At 42.4% G+C, this 18618-nt stretch overlaps 2 protein-coding genes across 5 annotated transcripts in view; one reads left to right on the top strand and one right to left on the bottom strand.

Annotated features, from left to right (window-relative positions):
* Positions 1–5452, top strand: part of rnf24 (ring finger protein 24) — a 34284-nt gene extending 28832 nt beyond the window's left edge. The window contains exons 6-7 of one of the 2 annotated variants that reach the window (XM_066660826.1): positions 863–884; positions 1067–5452. In XM_066660826.1, the coding sequence (XP_066516923.1) occupies positions 863–884; positions 1067–1114 (70 nt within the window). In that variant the 3' untranslated portion in view covers positions 1115–5452. Of the gene's footprint in view, positions 1–862 lie in introns of both variants that reach the window. The other variant, XM_066660825.1, reaches the window with a different exon arrangement.
* Positions 5453–12507: 7055 nt separating this feature from the next.
* Positions 12508–18618, bottom strand: part of fbxo41 (F-box protein 41) — a 59690-nt gene continuing 53579 nt past the window's right edge. For all 3 annotated transcript variants that reach the window (XM_066661541.1, XM_066661543.1, XM_066661544.1), the window contains one exon: positions 12508–17517. In XM_066661541.1, the coding sequence (XP_066517638.1) occupies positions 17455–17517 (63 nt within the window). In that variant the 3' untranslated portion in view covers positions 12508–17454. The remainder of the gene's footprint in view (positions 17518–18618) is intronic.

Genomic DNA, 18618 nt, shown 5'->3' with positions numbered 1-18618 from the left:
CCGTAAGAATTGCTGCATTCCATTTATCTCGTATGTCCGAGCTGGGAGTGACGTCACATCCGAGCTGAGCACATTCCAGTTAATCATTCAAAGCCCTAGAGGATGCAGCATAATTATGGGTAGTTACTGATATTGAATGAGGTATTGGTTTGGTCGCAGTGTAAATAGAATTCCCTCAGCTTACGATTTACTCTTTTTGTTTCCCTTCCTATGGGACCCAGAGGCCTAGAAAATCTGCAGTGAATAATTTAGCAGCATGGAGCCTGTGATGCCTCAATCCCTATGTCTGTGTTCTCCACTGCTCTGAAACCCCAGCTTTCTCTCTCTATCAGCTATCAGCTGATTCATGAAGTTTACTGACAGGAGAAAAGACTCCTAAGGCATGCCATAGGCTGTGTCCAGCTTTGTTTACATGAACAAAACCAGTGGTAAGAGAAGAGCTCTTTTAGCAGCTGTGAGGGACCTGGTATGTCTCTCATGGTCACAGCAGGAGTGAGTTCCACAGAACATGACGTCCAGTGCAGCTGTATCATTTCCTCTTTCCGTATCTCACCCACGGAGGATGCTGTCATTGTTTTGCATTGTTTTGTTGTGAGTAAATGATGCTCTGTTGCCAAACTTTTTTTCTCTTCTTTCAGTTTCATTACTTGCTGCTTCTCAGGGCTTATCGTTTTTCCAGCAAATCCTAAGGGTTATATTTCCTCCCTCTAAGGTTCAGTCTTAGAAACTGGTTGCACTTTCACTTCGGAAAATCTCCAAACATTCAGTGATGCTTAAGCTACTCTGGTTTTAAATAGTGTACTCTTTCTCTTTCTCTCTCTCTGTCTCTCTCTCTGTCTCTCTCTCTCTTTCTGTCTCATAGGTGCCTCATCAAGTGGCTGGAGGTGAGGAAGGTGTGTCCATTGTGTAATATGCCAGTTTTGCAGCTGGCTCAGCAGCAGGGGACATCTGAGATAGCAGCGCCCCCCACACAGCAGCCTCTACCTGGGGTGGAGAACCTGGTGTAGTGCTGAACTCCACCACCCTTCATCCTCCACCCTCATTTCTCTTTCACTCTACTGTACAGGTACTCACACCCACAATGCCGGGGTCATGCTGGAGAACAAACACGTGACCTGGACTCTGGATCCACAACGGATTTTCACTGCAATACCATGACTGCCGAATCCCAAGAAACTCTTGTTTTATCTTAATTTCATTTTGTTTTCATTTTTTTATTGAGGGGACGACGAAGAACCGTTTCAGACTGTTCCACACCAAAGCACTTTTTTTCTTTCTGGGGACACCAGCACAAGAGGCTACGGGAACCCCCCACCCCCCCAAACAAACTATAAAAACTATTGAAGCAAACAAAAATGTCAACAACAAGAAAAACAACGGCTTTTAACAAGAGTTTAATTTTTTTTTTTTTTTTACAAGCACTTTACATGGACTCGAACTGAATCACTTGTGAAGATAGTAGCAAGGTCATATTTTATATTATTTCAATTAATTGTGTTATTTCTATCCCTTTTTTTAGTAATGTATACAGAGCCACAATATCTGGGTTGGTCTTAGAGAGGACTCTTAAGTTTATACTGTATATTAAAAAAGGGAGGACAGCTTTTTCATTGTGGAAATATAAACAGACTGAATTAGGGGGCTCATTATTATATATGTAGTGCACTAATTAGGATTCTTGGGCACCTGTGTAGTGCGGTATATAGGGAATAGGGAGCCATGCCATGTTCAAAAACTGTCACATATTATGAATCAGTGTTGGTATTGATACAAATGGGTCATTTTTGCTGCTCTTGTGGGTTGTCTTAGAATGAGCAAGGAGAACCTTGACTGTTAGGAGATGTAGGCCTCAATATGTAATAGGTGGGCAGTACTGTTAAAATGCGTATACATTTTTTTATTATTAAAACGGACCCCTTAGTGTCACTGATGCAAAATACTAAATAGCACCCCTTGTGGAGCAATTTAAAATTGCTAAATGCGAGTGAATGCAATAGTACACCAGAAGGTGCTTTGCATTCTTCTATTTAAAAAGTGAAAACAGCAAACTACATTTTCAAATAAACTTAAATATATCTGGATTTAGCACAAGCATTACGTTCCCCAGATGTTATAAGCTAATAGAGAGATGTTGACTCTCTCTGTATATATATTTGCATCTTATTTTAACAGCATTGGGCATCACAGATGATCTTAAGGCCAACAACTTTTCATTTTTCAGTGGTGGAGCTGGTTATTGCCGGCGGAAAAGGGGGTCTTCTTGGAGGATCTTGTGGACAAACACTGCACTGAAATGACCTAAGGGTGCTGGCCAGTCTAATGTGAAATATGAGTTTGAATGAGGTCACTTTGCCCAGATGGAGTTTGCTTCCACGAGTTCCAGTAGGTGTTTATTGCATTGCTGCCACACGCACACACACTGTTCTGCACAGACAGTTTATATCCTTTAGCAGCACCACACTTTAAGCTGTACTCTGTAATGTTCAGAAAGAAATGGGCAGAAAGCAGTGTTGCTCTAATGCTGAACCATCGTGTGTGTGTTAAAATAGAGTATATATGTTAGGCACCCGCTGTGTATAACATTGCCACATGAATTGCATTGTCAGTCCATTTTATATGCTCTGAGATCACTTCCTGGCACATGGAGCAAAGAAGAGATCACCAGTCCCCCTCTCTCTTATTTATATAACCAGTCCCACCCTGCAATGCCTCCCTGTTCAAAAACAGATCAACCGCAGTCATTAATCAGCTTTAAATTAATTAAGTTACACTGTATTTGTAAACATTTATAGACACCACTTATAATTAGTGACTTCGGCCACTTTGAACACAAATGTTCCTACAAATAAAATGAAATGCTCTGAAGCAGCTGCACATGCTGTGGTCACCATGCCACGTTGCCAAGAGTGAGAGAGGGGTATTAACCTCCCGTAATTGGCCTGTGAAATAGTTGAGAACGGCTATCTCTGGAATAATGGAGCTCCATCCACATTTTGGGATGAGTTGGATTGGCACTTGTAATCCAGAACTGATTATCCATCATTAGTACCTGACCTCACTGATGCTGTCATGGCTGAATGGCATCAGCGGCATGTTCCAGCCTCCAGCACCCTTTGCATAGTCTTATTGTGCTTCGTTTCCATGGGATTTCATAATTATGCACTACACTGATTTGAATGTGTGTTTATTTGTCTTGGCTTGTAGTAAAGCATATCTCTCCAGAGAAGAGAGGAAGATTGGCTTAAAATTCCTTAACCCTGAGTCAGTCCTGCTCCCTCCCTTTCCCTTTCACAAACAACAGAATGGTTTAAGCTCATGCATACACACCCCTCAAACACCAAACCCTACCACAACCCAAGTTAGATCCAAAAGAGGCCTTGGAAGTTTGATTTATTGCTATTAATAACGTTCATTTCTTTTCAACAACCACTCGGCTCCCACACAAAATGCCTCTCCGCTAACTTTGTCCCAATATTTATACAAACCGGTCCCAGCATCACTGCAGTATTGCTCAGCATATCTGCTGTGGGATCCGGTACACAAACAAGCTAATGTCCCACACTGCAGTGCTCCACGGTGGCCCCCTTTCTGCACTGAGCCAGGTGCAGCGCCCCTGTCAGCAGCTTGTTCCACTGCTCATTGTACCTAGCTGAATAAAGCCCACTCTTTCTGAAGCTACATTCTAGCCATTTCCACCTGACCAGTGTGGACTCCCGTGCATTGTTTATGGAGACCCCCAGTAAGGCTTTGCAATTGGTATGAGGGTAAAAATGCTGCATAGGTCGTTTCAGAGCATGAGGTGAAAGTGTAAAGCGATTGGTCTTAGTGATAAATAAAAGGCTTGTCTGCTCCAAATGTACATTTTAAGACATCCAACTACAGTATGTGATAAATATTCCCCTCAGAATCAAGTTCAGACGGATTCAGAAGGAAATTGCTGTGAAAATGTGAATTCTAATGTGAACATAGCTGTGTCCAAGCCTCTGCTTCATTTAAACACCTTCTTGATATTAGCGTCACTACAACCTTGAACGTTGTCGCCACTCTCAGCAAATAGGCCGTGGAAGGCTGTAGATAACCTAGCTGAAGGACAAAAATAATAGAACACCCATGCAACAGTTTTAAGAGTGTTCCTCCAGTTGCCAAAAGCTCTGCACTCAGTTTACATAAAAAAACATAGCTATACTTATTATAGGATGAAATATATGTATATCTACACGTATTAGTCACCTTATGCGTGCTAACTGTAATTAGTCGGACAGGTACCGTATCTTGGAGGCGCCTAAACTGGACCTACTTTGTTTGAATTTAAACCTGAGACAGCCCTTGATTGTACCGGGGAGTCTTAGGATGCAGTAAAGTCACTGGGGGCAGTGCAAAAGTAAGGGATCGCTCTTTATTTACTTCCTGTACAAGTCAGTTCCCTTGCCTGCTTCTCACAAACACACTCAAAGATAACAGGGTTTGGGATCCGAATGGAAGGTGGTCTCTGACTTTTGCCTGAGACTGGCTTGAAAGGTGTGTGAAAGAGGCCAAGACGCCATTTCTGTAGGCCCAGTCCTTGCCCTAGGCTAGAGCTGCACAATATAAAACCACCACTCTACAATAATTTACAAAACGTACGAACCAAGTGACTGCTTAATCTGGTTAAAAATCAGCGTGTGTTATTTATTTATTTATTTTACATTTGTTGGCTCATGTGAATTTCGTGATTAGTCCCTCACCCACTAGAACTCCTCTGTAAGCTTTTGCATATTGCAGCTTGGAGCGATATGAGTGTCACAAAGGCTAATATCGTGATAATGATTTGAGTGATATATCGTGCAGCCCTAACCCAAGCTCACAAACCCAGGCCTTGTCTGTATCCTATCCACATCATCTGTTATTTTACTTGGCTGAGATTACGTTAACACATGGGTCCTCGTTCATAATTAACTGCCAATATTCAGATTGTAGACTTTGAGCCTTTATATTGTATAGTCTCCCCCCAGGTCCCCTGTTCCTTTCTCTTTCCTGTGCTTCCCACTATCCCCTGCTTCTCTGTGGTTCGTGGTGTACAGTGAGTGTGTTTTTCCAGTAATGTTCCTACCTCCCCCCCACCAGCGCCCCCTATGGTGTGCCCTCCATTCAACCATTAATCCTCACACTCACACACACACCCACCTGTGTCTACGTAGCACTGTTCTTCCCTTAAACCCCCACACAGCCCTCCCTTCCCCTCTGTGTTTAACACTGATAATGTTTGTGGAGCTCACAAACATGTTTGTAAAACTAAAAATTCTGCAGCAGAATATTTTTGGAAACATTTGCTGTACAGTATTTGTAAGCTCTATTTTTGTATATTTAATTGACTTTTTTTGGAGAAAATAAATAAAAAAACAGAAAATAAATATGATTTTTTTTTTCGTTTGTTGTTTTGCTAATTTTGTGTTTCATTCATTTTAAACGAAAAAATGTTGCATGTGATTTGACTTGAAACTGTAATTAAAATTACCGACTTTCGGAGGTAAATAAACATGAATCCCAGCCTTGTCTTTCTTCAGCTTCAGCTTCACAAACACAACAGAGGAGCCCCTCAACACTAGAGACGGAAACCTCGATGGAGTACTTTACTCCTGGGCAAAAGAGTGTACACAAACATGAAAGTAAAATCACTTGTAGTGGTTTTTGTTTCAGTTTGAAAACCCTGGTGAAGTTTCTGTCAGTAACATACCGCTCTGTCACTGTGTATACACACACCCCTGGATCTGAGAGGTCACTACAGAGAGCTGGACCTGGTGTCTTTATCAGAAGCCCCCTACAGGACCCTATCACTCACTCTGTAAACAAACATTTGTTGCATCATCTCTGTCAGTTTTTCAATTTCAGTTCAGCCAATCAGCCGCCTGGGAAAGGTAACAAGGCTTTGTGCCTGGATTTACACCACTGTGTAAAACCGATAGAGATCCGTTGACCGCTGAATAGAACTCTGAATACGTTGTGAACACTCTCGCATTAATGAAGGTAATTAGGGGCAATTACAGTGGCGTACGATTTTTGAGATATAACAATGCTGAAGAGTGTATGTGTAATGTAGCTTTGCTTCAAAACACCGTCGTGATAAAGGCTGAGTGCGCTGTGTTTGTGTCCTAAACCCACTCCCCACGGTGCTGTCCTCCTGAGTGTCTTCTACCGTGCTCTGCAGTGTGTAAATGTGATTCAGATGTCATCCAGTCTCTGAAGGAGGGCAAGTACGTGAGCTGAATGTGGTCAGAGAGCTCTCTCTGTCCACTCACATTAAACTCATGTCATCCTCTTCCTCTGGCAGATGGGCATTAGTCGTCTCGGAGCTACTTCTCACAGCTATCCTCCACCAAAGACTAATTAGGATTTTATCATCCATGCGACTATTTTAAAACTCTCCAAGGAAGTTTTAAAGGTCCTCCATGACGTTAACACCACGTACAGACACTGAGGAAGTTATTTAAGAAATATGAAAACACAGTTCTGATGTGGTGTACCATAAGATATATGTGTTAAAGACACGACAGGTGGTAAAAGACTGGAAAAGCTTTGTGGCCTCCCCACCTCTTGCTTGTTTCTTCACTCCTGTGTGAATGTGCAGGGTGCAGCGAGTGTGAGGCAGTGACCACTCCTTGTTATATAAGACCTGGACAGAGCTGGAGAAACCGGAGCAGAAGAAGATGAGAAATGGCTCCTGGTGTGACTTTTGGAGAGATGCAGTTAATGAAAGAAGTGTCAGCCCTAAATCCATTGTGTGAGTGTGTGTGAGTGTATACACTTCTCTCAGTGCGGGACACACACCCAATACAATGAGTTAGACTTCACAAAGCTGTGAGAAATCTGTGGACGTGAGGAACGAGCTCAGAGCTGTTCAGACAAGAGGAGGCGTGGATCTGCCCAAGTTTTATTAATAAAGCTACCCTCACAGGGCCTTGTGTAGAGTCACAGTGTGTCAACAGCCCCTATCTGACCTTATTATTTATTTATGTGTATCCCCTGAGGCCCTGTGGGACTTATGTAAGATTCATGTATACATCAGCATTTTACAGTCTCCATTCACATAAATATACGTGAATAAATTGTTCAATTAGAGATTGAAGCACCCGGAGGAAACCCCACGCTGACAAGGGGAGAACACGCCAAACTCCTCATGGACTGTGACCTGGGGCAGGGTTTGAACTCATAACCCCAGACCCCTGGAGCTGTGTGACAGCGTCACTCCCTGTTGCGCCACTGTGTCAACCAAACTGATTGTTTACCCTGCATGGTCAGTTCGCTAAAGAGAGGACTCCAGCTCCAAAATAAGGAAAGTTAGTGCAGCAAATGTTTCAAGACGGCAGCGATGTGTTGAAGCACAAACCCTGAGGTTCAGACCATTGCTGTGAGGAAATGTTAACAAATTAGACCTCAATGAATTTCAGTTGAATGCCTGACATGGAGCATAATATCCATCCATCCATGTAAAGCGTTTATCAAATTCAGGGTCACGGTGGGTCCAGAGCCTACCTGGAATTATTGGGCGCAAGGCGGGAATACACCCTGGAGGAGGCGCCAGTCCTTCACAGGGCAACACACACACACATATTCACTCACACCTACGGACACTTTTGAGTCGCCAATACACCTACCAATGTGTTTTTGGACTGTGGGAGGAAACCCACGCGGACACAGGGAGAACACACTAACTCCTCACAGACAGTCACCCGGAAGAAACCCACGCGGACACACGGAGAGAACACACTAACTCCTCACAGACAGTCACCCGGAAGAAACCCATGCGGACACACGGAGAGAACACACTAACTCCTCACAGACAGTCACCCGGAGGAAACCCACGCGGACACACGGAGAGAACACACTAACTCCTCACAGACAGTCACCCGGAGGAAACCCACGCGGACACACGGAGAGAACACACTAACTCCTCACAGACAGTCACCCGGAAGAAACCCACGCAGACACAGGGAGAAGACACTAACTCCTCACAGACAGTCACCCGGAAGAAACCCACGCGGACACAGGGAGAACACACTAACTCCTCACAGACAGTCACCCGGAAGAAACCCACGCGGACACACGGAGAGAACACACTAACTCCTCACAGACAGTCACCCGGAGGAAACCCACGCGGACACACGGAGAGAACACACTAACTCCTCACAGACAGTCACCCGGAGGAAACCCACGCGGACACAGGGAGAACACACTAACTCCTCACAGACAGTCACCCAGAGGAAACCCACGCGGACACACGGAGAGAACACACTAACTCCTCACAGACAGTCACCCGGAGGAAACCCACGCGGACACACGGAGAGAACACACTAACTCCTCACAGACAGTCACCCGGAGGAAACCCACGCGGACACAGGGAGAACACACTAACTCCTCACAGACAGTCACCCAGAGGAAACCCACGCGGACACACGGAGAGAACACACTAACTCCTCACAGACAGTCACCCGGAGGAAACCCACGCGGACACAGGGAGAACACACTAACTCCTCACAGTCACCTGGAGCAGGAATCGAACCCACAACCTCCAGGTCCCGGGAGCTGTGTGACTGTGACGCCACCTGCTGCATCACTGTGCCGCCTGGAGCATAATATCATTTTAGACAAATGTATGATATTAGATTAGATATTATATATTTAAACGCTAGGGGCAGAAACATAGAACTGCTAAAACATATTGTTTCGACAAGAATGTGGGCACATGTAGGCCTCAGAATGAAACATTAAAGACTACAGGTGACGGCTGACCTCTAGGTAGTAGCCTCAGATACAGATGCTCAGTTGTAGCCCATTCGAGCAGACGAAGTGTTGCAATTCCTAACCGATTTTCATCAGTAAATTTCATGTTACAATCACAGCACTTGTAATCAACTTACACTGAGTCACCACACAGCCTTTCCAGCATTCGCCAGCAGGATCCCACTCACATTACCATTCCCTTTCATACCAGAGTGTTATTAATACACCGTGGACTTATTCCAGCAACATGGAACATAATCTGCAGTGTGGAGTATTCTGCCCCAGCACTGACAATTAGTAAACCAGCTGTATACTGATAACCCTGAGGCACAAACACTGACTCAATGCCACTCTATATGGTCAGGCCTTTGTAAACATCTGCTCATCTTCTGTCCATCTTTTAACAGCTCCTACTCTTCTGGCTAGGCTCCATTCTGCCCTGAGAAACTTACATCTGTCAGATACTAGTGTTGGAAACGATGCAAAAGCCAAAGACCTTAGATGGCCCTCCATCACTCCAGAGGAGGGTTGTATCCTGTTGCACAGCGTACGACGTTTAGTTGTTGTTATTAGTGTTGGTTTTGTGGGTAGGGATGACGGTCCCCATGGTCCTTTTGGTTTGTCCTGTTTGGTCATTGCAGGGTGGGGGTGATGTTCAGCTTGGTTCTGAGAATTGTTCAATAAAACAGAATTCCCTTATCTCTGCCTCGCGTGTCCTTGACCACTGAACTCATAATATCACAGAGTTTAAGAGAAGATTGAACAAAAGCCTGTTAAATATCACATCAAATGTCACATCTAAACAACAGCTCAGTATTCTGTGTTCTCACTTTGCCTTTAAAACAACGCCCATACTTTTCAGCTTTCATGTTTAAAATGAATAAATACGTAAGTCCTTATCTCAAGGCAGCTGAGGTGTGTGTGGGTAGTGGCTTGTGCGAATGTTTGTGACTCATTCTTGACTTTGAGATCAGGAGGTCGAGGAGAGCCTGTTAGAGTGGACAAATTAAACCCTGACAGGACTAAAATTATCCTTAACAGACTTTAATGAAACGTTCTACAAAACCATTATGCCCTGCTGACAATACAAAACAAATTACTACTAATTAATGGCCACGTAGACTAGTGCTCGACTGTCTTTTGCTCAGCGGTGTAGCCCAGGCTCAAATGTAATAGGCCGAGTTAACTTCAGACAAGCCAGCTTTACTCAGTGGACTATGAGATCCCGATTAGCCACAGGTAAGTCTAAGTAATGAGCTTCCACAGATCAGGCTTGGGTTTGTTTACACTGGCCCTCGTGTGGCCCACTGACCCACTATCTTCGTCCATGCACACACAGACACACACATACACCAAAGCACCTGGCAGTGGCAGTTAAGTGATAAGTCTTATCAGATAACACACCTACTAAACACCCCCCACCCTCTTCCACTAACGACAAAGAAACCAACAAGATCAAATAACACAACATTTCTATGTTCGTTTACTGTCATTAAAATCAAACTCGAACTCCACTGATTTATCATTAATAAGAATTTAAAAGTCATTGTAAAGTGTTAAATAAAATGCAGGAGTGTGTGGTGAGCCAGTGTACAATGTCTATCACAGCGCCATCACTGAAAGAAATGACACAAAATGAACAAACGCCTGAGACAGGGCTTAGGATAGTTTTACAGCTGTATTCGTTTTTCCGCTAATTCCATTCACAGCGGATTGATACATGTGGAGTGCAATATGGCAAAGTAGTCCCATAAGGAAACTTTTCAATAGGAGTTATCACTGTTTTTTTTTCTTTCAAATACTTCTATTTAAAAACTCAAAAGACGTGTAGGTTCGCTGGTGCTGTTGGATAATTAATACAACTTTTATTACTGTGCTGAAGACATCTTGACCTCCGGTTCACTGCTGCAAATGAAATCTAATTCAGGTAAACGTCATCATTTAGGGACCAATCCATTCGCAGAAATCATGAAAAATCAACAGTGAATAAACTGTATGAAGAATTCCATTCTACTCTGTTCATGACTGGAAATGAAGGTTTACGTTTCGCACAAAAAGAATATTCCACCCCCCACCCACCATTCAGAGAATCATTGAATAATAAATGAAACGGACGTGGTGTAATGATTAGTAAAGCATTACTGCCCCCTTGTGGAAACACGTAGATGTGCAACAAAGGAAAAGAGTGACCGTTTGTATCTGAGGAGGAGTAAAACATGTCAGGACACAGAGAACTTCACCATTTAGTATGTGTTTCCATATCTGGAATGTAAGCTCAGTAACCGCCATTTTGTAATTTTGTTATGTTCATTTTAAAAATTGTATTTATTTATTTATTTATTTATTTATTTATTTATGTAATGAAAATCAACACTAGTTTATATAGCCCCCTCATCAGTCTAAAACACTTTATCGACGCACATTCACACTGAATTTATACGTTTCAGTACCTTTTGTTTGAGACACAATACTTTGAGAAACCTCTGTCCACCATTTTACAAACCAAACATAACATTTCACAAAGGATGTCATAATAAAGAGAACGTATCTCATAATTATAAGTGTCTCATAGTCAAGACTTAGTATCTCATTGTTATGACGATTTAAATATTAATTATAAAATTAATGAGAACATTTCTGATAATTTGTGACAGTTTATGTGAGTCCTTGTTGCGGAAACTGGCTTCCACATCGTGCACAGAGTATTACATATGGCTTGTTTACTGTGGTGGAAGCAGCACGGTGTAGATACCGGGAGCCGCCACATGGGGGCGCCAAAGGTACAGAGCTCATAATGATGATGAGGTGGAGGTGATTCTACACACCTGCAGGTTATTTCCTGATACGTTTTAAGTTTGCATGAAAGGCAGCGTATTATACAAGACATTTGGCTGAAATTCAGGGCATCTAAGCTACTGCTGCTTTTTCTTTCTTTTTTTATATGAAAATGAAACGAAAGCCTTTACTTGGTTCACATTTATCCTGCTTTGTTCTCAGATTAGATACGAAAAAAAGAGTACACACAAAAATAGCTAGCTTGGGGTGACCAGACGTCCTCTTTTACCCGGACATGTCCTCTTTTTTTAGGGCGGAATTTCACAAACGTCCGGGATTTTGTTTTTCTAGAGCTTACATAGAACTTCGAGAAGCTTCGTTCATAAACTAGTCCCGCCCTCTCCTACTCCGATTGGTTCGCTTGAGTGAGACGGGGACGTGGTGAAGTAGCCTAAAATCTTCTGATTGGACGGTCTGACTGTAGAGCTACCGTTATTGGTCGATAACCTTCTCTGTAAACATTTAATTGGTCAGTCTGCACGTCAGTAGTCGTACACCCCCCCCCAACCTCTTTTTCACCATCTCAGATCTGTTTACCCTAAACTAGCTTATCTTAGGCATGGCTGACAACAGAGTTCAAGCGCCGTATTTATAAAACTAGACCTATTGGCTCAATTAATGTGCTAAAGAAAGGAATGAATGTTTGTAAAATTGCTAATGACTCGATACTCTTCCAGCCTTGGGAGCAAGAATCACACGCCTCACCACAGATAATTAGGACAGATATCAAAGTAAAGTCAGAAAAGTGTGTACTATTTAATTAGAGCTGATTTCACAACCTAGAAAATAAAGTAAAATAAAAACCCAGGGCAGGAACTAAATGAACAAACACTGAACTGGATCACTTCAAGACTTGTTTCAAAGAAGAAAGCAGACAGACAAAAAATACATGTTTCATGAATGTTTTTAATTGTGTTTCATAGGCTATGCCCAGAAGAAAACTGCATGAAACTCGGAATGTAAACGTTTCGGGTCACACTCGTATTTTAGTTGTTGTTTCCACGCAATGCAAACGGTGATAGAGGCTTGTAGAGGAGAAAAATAGACGGAGCAAGCTAAAGCTAACTGTAGCACATGATGCAGTCAGCATCAGGAAAGTAGGCCAGGCAATGTCCGGAGGGTCCAGAACTCAGGAGATGAGCGGTGTTTTCTCTACATTTTCTTTTTCTTTTCTCAGAGAAAACTGCTTTTTTTTTGGAGGATGAGGGTGATCTGTACAGGGTCTATGAAATGACACGGCTTTGTTCTTGTGACAGTCTGTAGAAAATGAGCCACCGTGTAGTCTCTCTCTCGTTCTCTCTACAGTAGCCAACACTCTGAGGTAATGCATGTGTACAATACAGACGAGATGAGTCAAAAAAGTACAATCATTCACACGTAGGAGCATGTGCAAAAGAGGTATGGTCTGCTAAAAAATAAGTACATTATGAAAACTGAAAAACCTTGGCACAAAGCTGGTCAGAGGAAAACAAAGCGGTCGATCAGAGGCATCTTCGAAAGCGCAGTACAGATTCTTAAGTAGACGAACCATAAAAACAAATGGCATGGAAAGATCATAAAAGCCAACTCTCAGTCTAGATACTGACATGTATGTACAGTATAAATAGTCATGTAGCAGTCCAGGGATGTGCATTTCCAGTTTTTTTTTCTTTTTTCTCGCCCCCATTGTGTATATATGAGCAAGGTTTCTCTCTCACACACATTTTCATCATAAATATAATGTAGCATTTACTGTTCCACTTACACATCTCATTTGCATTGATCATAAATAAAAACTATATTCATATCAGCTCTGTATGAATTAAATCTTTTTGACATATTAATAATAGCTCTGATTGCTTGGCGTAATGGATACAGATCATTACAGAACAGCCACACGGGTAAGGTCACGACACCTGGCACTTTAATAGACAGCTAACACCACTATAAAACGTGTTGTTCTTAGTATGACCTTGCTTCACAACTTTAAAATTAAAAAATAAAATAAAAATTAATAAATAATAATAAAAAAAACACTGATATGCTTGCAGCAGTTAAGGAGTTCTGCCCACATTTACCACTGATTCTGTCCAAGCAAAATGTCACAGAAAGATTGAATAGAAGCCATCTCTGATATTTCTACCGCGCAGAAACAATGAGGAGACGTTCCACAGACTGCAACAGTAGGAGAACACCCTTCATTTGTTGAATTTCTAGTCTAAACGGCCAGTGAATATGATTCATTTCCACCATGTTTGTGTCCATCCTTCCACTGTGAGAAGATAAGGATGTGGAATGGTTAAGAAGCAACTGTGTTGATATATGGATGGATGAGTCTTTACTTTTGCATTAAAAAGTGCAATCAATATTTAAAAAAAACGGGAAAATGAAAGTTTGGGAAAGTCTCTGAACTCTTGGAACGGCCGAGTGACTAGAAATTAAAGAAAGGCAGGGCAGTCTCTGACCTATTCCAGGACACAGATTAAACCTAGTCCAACATTCAAAGGTTACACCGGTGGTAATTTACCAGTGACGTGAAGATTAAGCTTAATCTGGAACAAGGAAACGGGTCTCCAGCTGAAGATCAAGTCTTAGATTTATAATTGATTCATCAGTTTGATTTTTCAGTGTTTCTTACTGAATGTGCAGATGAATCTAAGACCTGAAACAGAGGCCCATTCTCTGAACTGAGGATTCCACCTTAAACAGAATCAGTCATTAAACAAAACCAAGGCAAACTGGTTAACAAACCCATTCTAGAGAACTTCCTGAAGTCCTCTTGTGTCACTAGTGGCGTTTCTGCAGACTGGAGTGTCATTAACATTGTGCAATCGTATACCATGGTTTAAAATGAGTACTACAATCATGAATTAGTAACAGTAGTTATTCAGCATTCAGGACCTAGATTACCAACGTATTGCACTCTTAAGCTCAGCTTGGTAAACTGGGCCCGTTTGTCCTGGTGGAGCGTGGGATAAGAACCTTGTGTCATGGTAAATCTAGTCCGTCCTACCACAGAAAACTGAGAGTGTGGGTGTGGGTTTTGTTTTTTTGGCACGAGAGAGAAATACAATGAAATGGAAAGACTGCATGGCTGTTTCTGAAGAGAGAATGGGTTTGTTACATAACTTTACAGAACTAGCAATCACTGAACTCGGAATGAGCTTGGATTAAAAAGTGCATCATATGCCAAATACTGCAAAAAGCTCAACATTAAACAAAGTGACATCGAAGAACACCTTAATACTAAACATTAGCATTTTCCCTTTTTTTTGTTGTTTTTTTTTTTTCAATATTATGGTGCAAAGATTGCTCAGTCTGAAAATGAAACATAGCAAGCAGTAAAGCTCTTAACATCTAATACTCTAGCAACTATATTCAAACAGTTATAAAGGCAACATGATGTATTATGCTTGAACACAAACATGCCATCATTATAGACATTTGTTATAGAAATAAATAGCTCAAATAAATTTATGCTCTCATTATTTTTTTTTTAAATAATTTCCATCTCTATAGGACTCTGATACACATTCAATATATAAAGCATCTATGATACACAACATACTGCAAATTCAGCACTACTCTTTGAAAGACGTGTTCCGTGTGGTTGAACTTGGGCACCACAGAAGAAACTTTGGAAAGTAAACGGAAAAAACGAAATCTATTTAGAGGACCTCGGTGGACCTTGATGATGCTGCAGACCTTTTTTTTTTAAATCTTCACTTCCACCTTAGAATATTAACACGATTCCTATGATCTGCATAAACAACATATATACAGCTTTTTAAAGTCTTCAGGAGACAGATTGTCGGGAACTCAAAATGTAAAGGAGTGGGTTTGCTGAAGGAGTGCAGTACGGTTCCGGTGTTGGAACCGTCGTATTTGGACCCCAGTCCCCATTAGAATGAAAGGAATGTTGAATGATCAACAACATCTCACAACAGTCTCTTCTACTTCTTCCACCGAGCAACAACGTCACCAGAACGGTTCTACACAGATCATTCGGCTCTCCGGGCGAACTGCGGAACGGGTACAGCGACTGTGCCTGGTCGCTCGAGAACGATACGGTCCGCTCAAGCCCTGTGAGGAGGTTTTAAGACAGGAAGTACAGCATTGCACCATGAGAGTGATCCCCCTGGACTAAAGCACTTGGAGTGGACAAGGTAGGAGCTCAAAGGCTGGCCCAAGGGGAACACCAATGCCTGATGGGTAACCGGTACAGTACCAAAGAGTGCAGAAAAGTGGCAGAAACAATTGCCTGCATCGTAATTATTGCATTTGCAAGTTTCTGAAGGAGCATCAGAGCTATGGCATACTGTAACATCTCGAGATGTTATTGAGTCTTGGCAAAAGTTTAGCTTTAGCAGACCTCATCAAACTCGACTCAATCACTCTCTTACAAACGTGACTCGAGAAACGTGAAGAAGTGTTATGGGGAAGTCCCTCAGAATCTTGCCTGCTCATGTAGATCCAGCCTTCTTCCATCACATACATGGAGTCATTCAGATTGAATTGGAATGAAAATGTCAGATGTAACCAACCAGCGGAAGCAGAGCATGAAAAATGGGACAGCATTTGAGGACATCCACTAGGACGGACACCATATTTTAAAGGTGTTCCACCACAGTGATGTCCCCTGGGGTTCAGTGCAGAAGCTGCAATGTTCATCTCTCCAGACCGGCTCAGTAGCTTTACTAGCACCCGACCTGAGCTGCATGGAAGAAGAAAACCATAAATTCACTGATGAATAAAAGGCTTTTTTCCGGATTAAACATGAGAACTAAGTTACTAACACTTGCTGTAATGGAATGAAAGCACCATACCAACCAAATCGTAATGTTATCGTTGTCATGGCAGCTGTAAATTAACTTAATAAAACAAACCCTTAATGTTCTTTAAGGACACAGATGGCACCACAGTTTCAAAATCAGATTTGTCCCAAAAAACCCTGTAAAGAACACATTTTCAAATAATATGGCACCACATAGACACATGCAACGTGGTTTAAACTGGGTGCACATGAGATAAATAACTCTGAAATACATGGTGTGATGTGAAAGGATATTACTGTAAAATGGACACTAGCTGCCAATTCTGCTGAGAGCAGAAGGCGTTCACTGGCGTCCTTTTTTTTCTACACCCTGGTGCTTCCTTTGTTTGGACACTGCTAGAGCAGTAGATTCTAATGAGAAACTGTTTCCTAACAGAAGGGACTTAGATACAATTTAAATAGCGAAGAGTGAAGCTGGTGTTGTTAATCTTTTGGAGTGTTCTCCAGAAATACGGACGTTACGATGCTAACTCAGGTGCTAATTCCAGTTCTTGTTTCTCTCTTGCTTAATATCAACAAACAGGCTGACCACTGCTCATACACACACTCTCAAACACACATTCTCAGTCTGTTCCCTCCCCTGTAACTGTATTCCAAACATGTGCTGCTTGAGTTCCATGGTTCGGGAGCTTTTGAAACCTTCCTTGTCCTTGGCTGGAAGAAGAGGCCACTCCAGGTTGCAGCTGTGTGCTATGAAGACCAAGATATGATCTCTGACATCGGGGAACACCGTTGTGTCCAGCAGAGTCAGAGAATATATCTTATTTATTGAAACGCCTAATCTTTTTTTGGCTCTTGTTGCTGGAAGAGGCCAAAGAGACTGATCACAATGTCCCTCTGTAGACTGTCCATCGAATCCAAACCATCAAAGCCAATGTTGCAGGTTTCAAGACTGTGTCTTCACCTCAATATACTGTACTATGGAGTTTCCTGTTCGTCAGTGACATGATAGCTGAGATTGAAGATGGATTTCAGCCTTTTTTCTTAGAGAAGAGGAATGACTTGTTCAGGTTGGAGGATTCCTTAACCCAGCGTAGGGTTCCATGGGGTTAGCACAACCCGTCAGCCTTCACATGGAGGATTTTGGAAAATCCTGGCCTCTTCTTCAATGCCTGAATGCAAAGGAGTGGGAAAATGTAGGAGTTACTCTTGTGTATGTCATTAAAAGAACAAGCAAAAAATATTTAAGGTACACTAGTGGAACAACTACCACATATCTATAATCATTGTCTATTTCATCAGCTCCACTGCCCATACAGGAGCACTTTGTAGTTCTACAATTACAGACTGTAGTCCTCATGTTTCCTTCTGCTCTTCAATGGCCAGGACCCCCATAGGAGCACCAGAGAGCAGGTATGTTTTGGTTAGTGGACTATTCTCAATCCAGCAGTGACACTGAGGCCTTTTAAACACTCCAAAATCCCTGCTGTGGCTGATCCACTCATACCAGCACAACAATTATGTTATATACTGGTGCCAATTCCAGAAGACATCTGTGGTCTTAAAGACAGCTGTAATATTCTTGCTCTGTAAACTTAGGTTAAGTTGCGTAAACGTCTCACAGAGGACAGAAAATGTCTCATTCATAATTTATTTAAAGGAAGAATACAGAGCAGTCTTAAATGACCTTTGCTTTATTCAATCATGTATAAACAATCATTAAGTGACTGCTATGGGAAGCATTAATCTAGTTTGGGTTTGATGATTCATTCATTATCTGTAACCGCTTATCCAGTTCAGGGTCACAGTGGGTCCAGAGCCTACCTGGAATCATTGGGCGCAAGGCAGGAATACACCCTGGAGGGGGTGCCAGTCCTTCACAGGGCAACACAGACACACACACAGTCACTAGGCCAATCCACCTACCAACGTGTGTTTTTGGACTGTGGGAGGAAACCAGAGCACCCGGAGGAAACCCACACGGACACAGGGAGAACACACCAACTCCTCACAGACAGTCACCCGGAGCGGGAATCGAACCCACAACCTCCAGGCCCCTGGAGCTGTGTGACTGAGACACTACCTGCTGCGCCACCATGCCGCCCTGGGTTTGATGATTCTGTTCTTCAAATAAGTAAAAAGCCCAAATTATAGTTATTAGCTGCGGGTCAGATGGCTTTTTTTTAATAACCAAAGCATCAAATCTGTATGACGGATGGCCTGGAACGTCAAAGGTCTCAAACTTTAGACACTTTAAAGTGAATCTAAACTGC

Source organism: Hoplias malabaricus, chromosome 2 (genome assembly GCF_029633855.1).
Source record: "Hoplias malabaricus isolate fHopMal1 chromosome 2, fHopMal1.hap1, whole genome shotgun sequence".
Classification (NCBI taxonomy): domain Eukaryota; kingdom Metazoa; phylum Chordata; class Actinopteri; order Characiformes; family Erythrinidae; genus Hoplias; species Hoplias malabaricus.
Note: the sequence above shows the minus strand (reverse complement) of the source record. Positions and strands in the feature narration are given on the sequence as shown.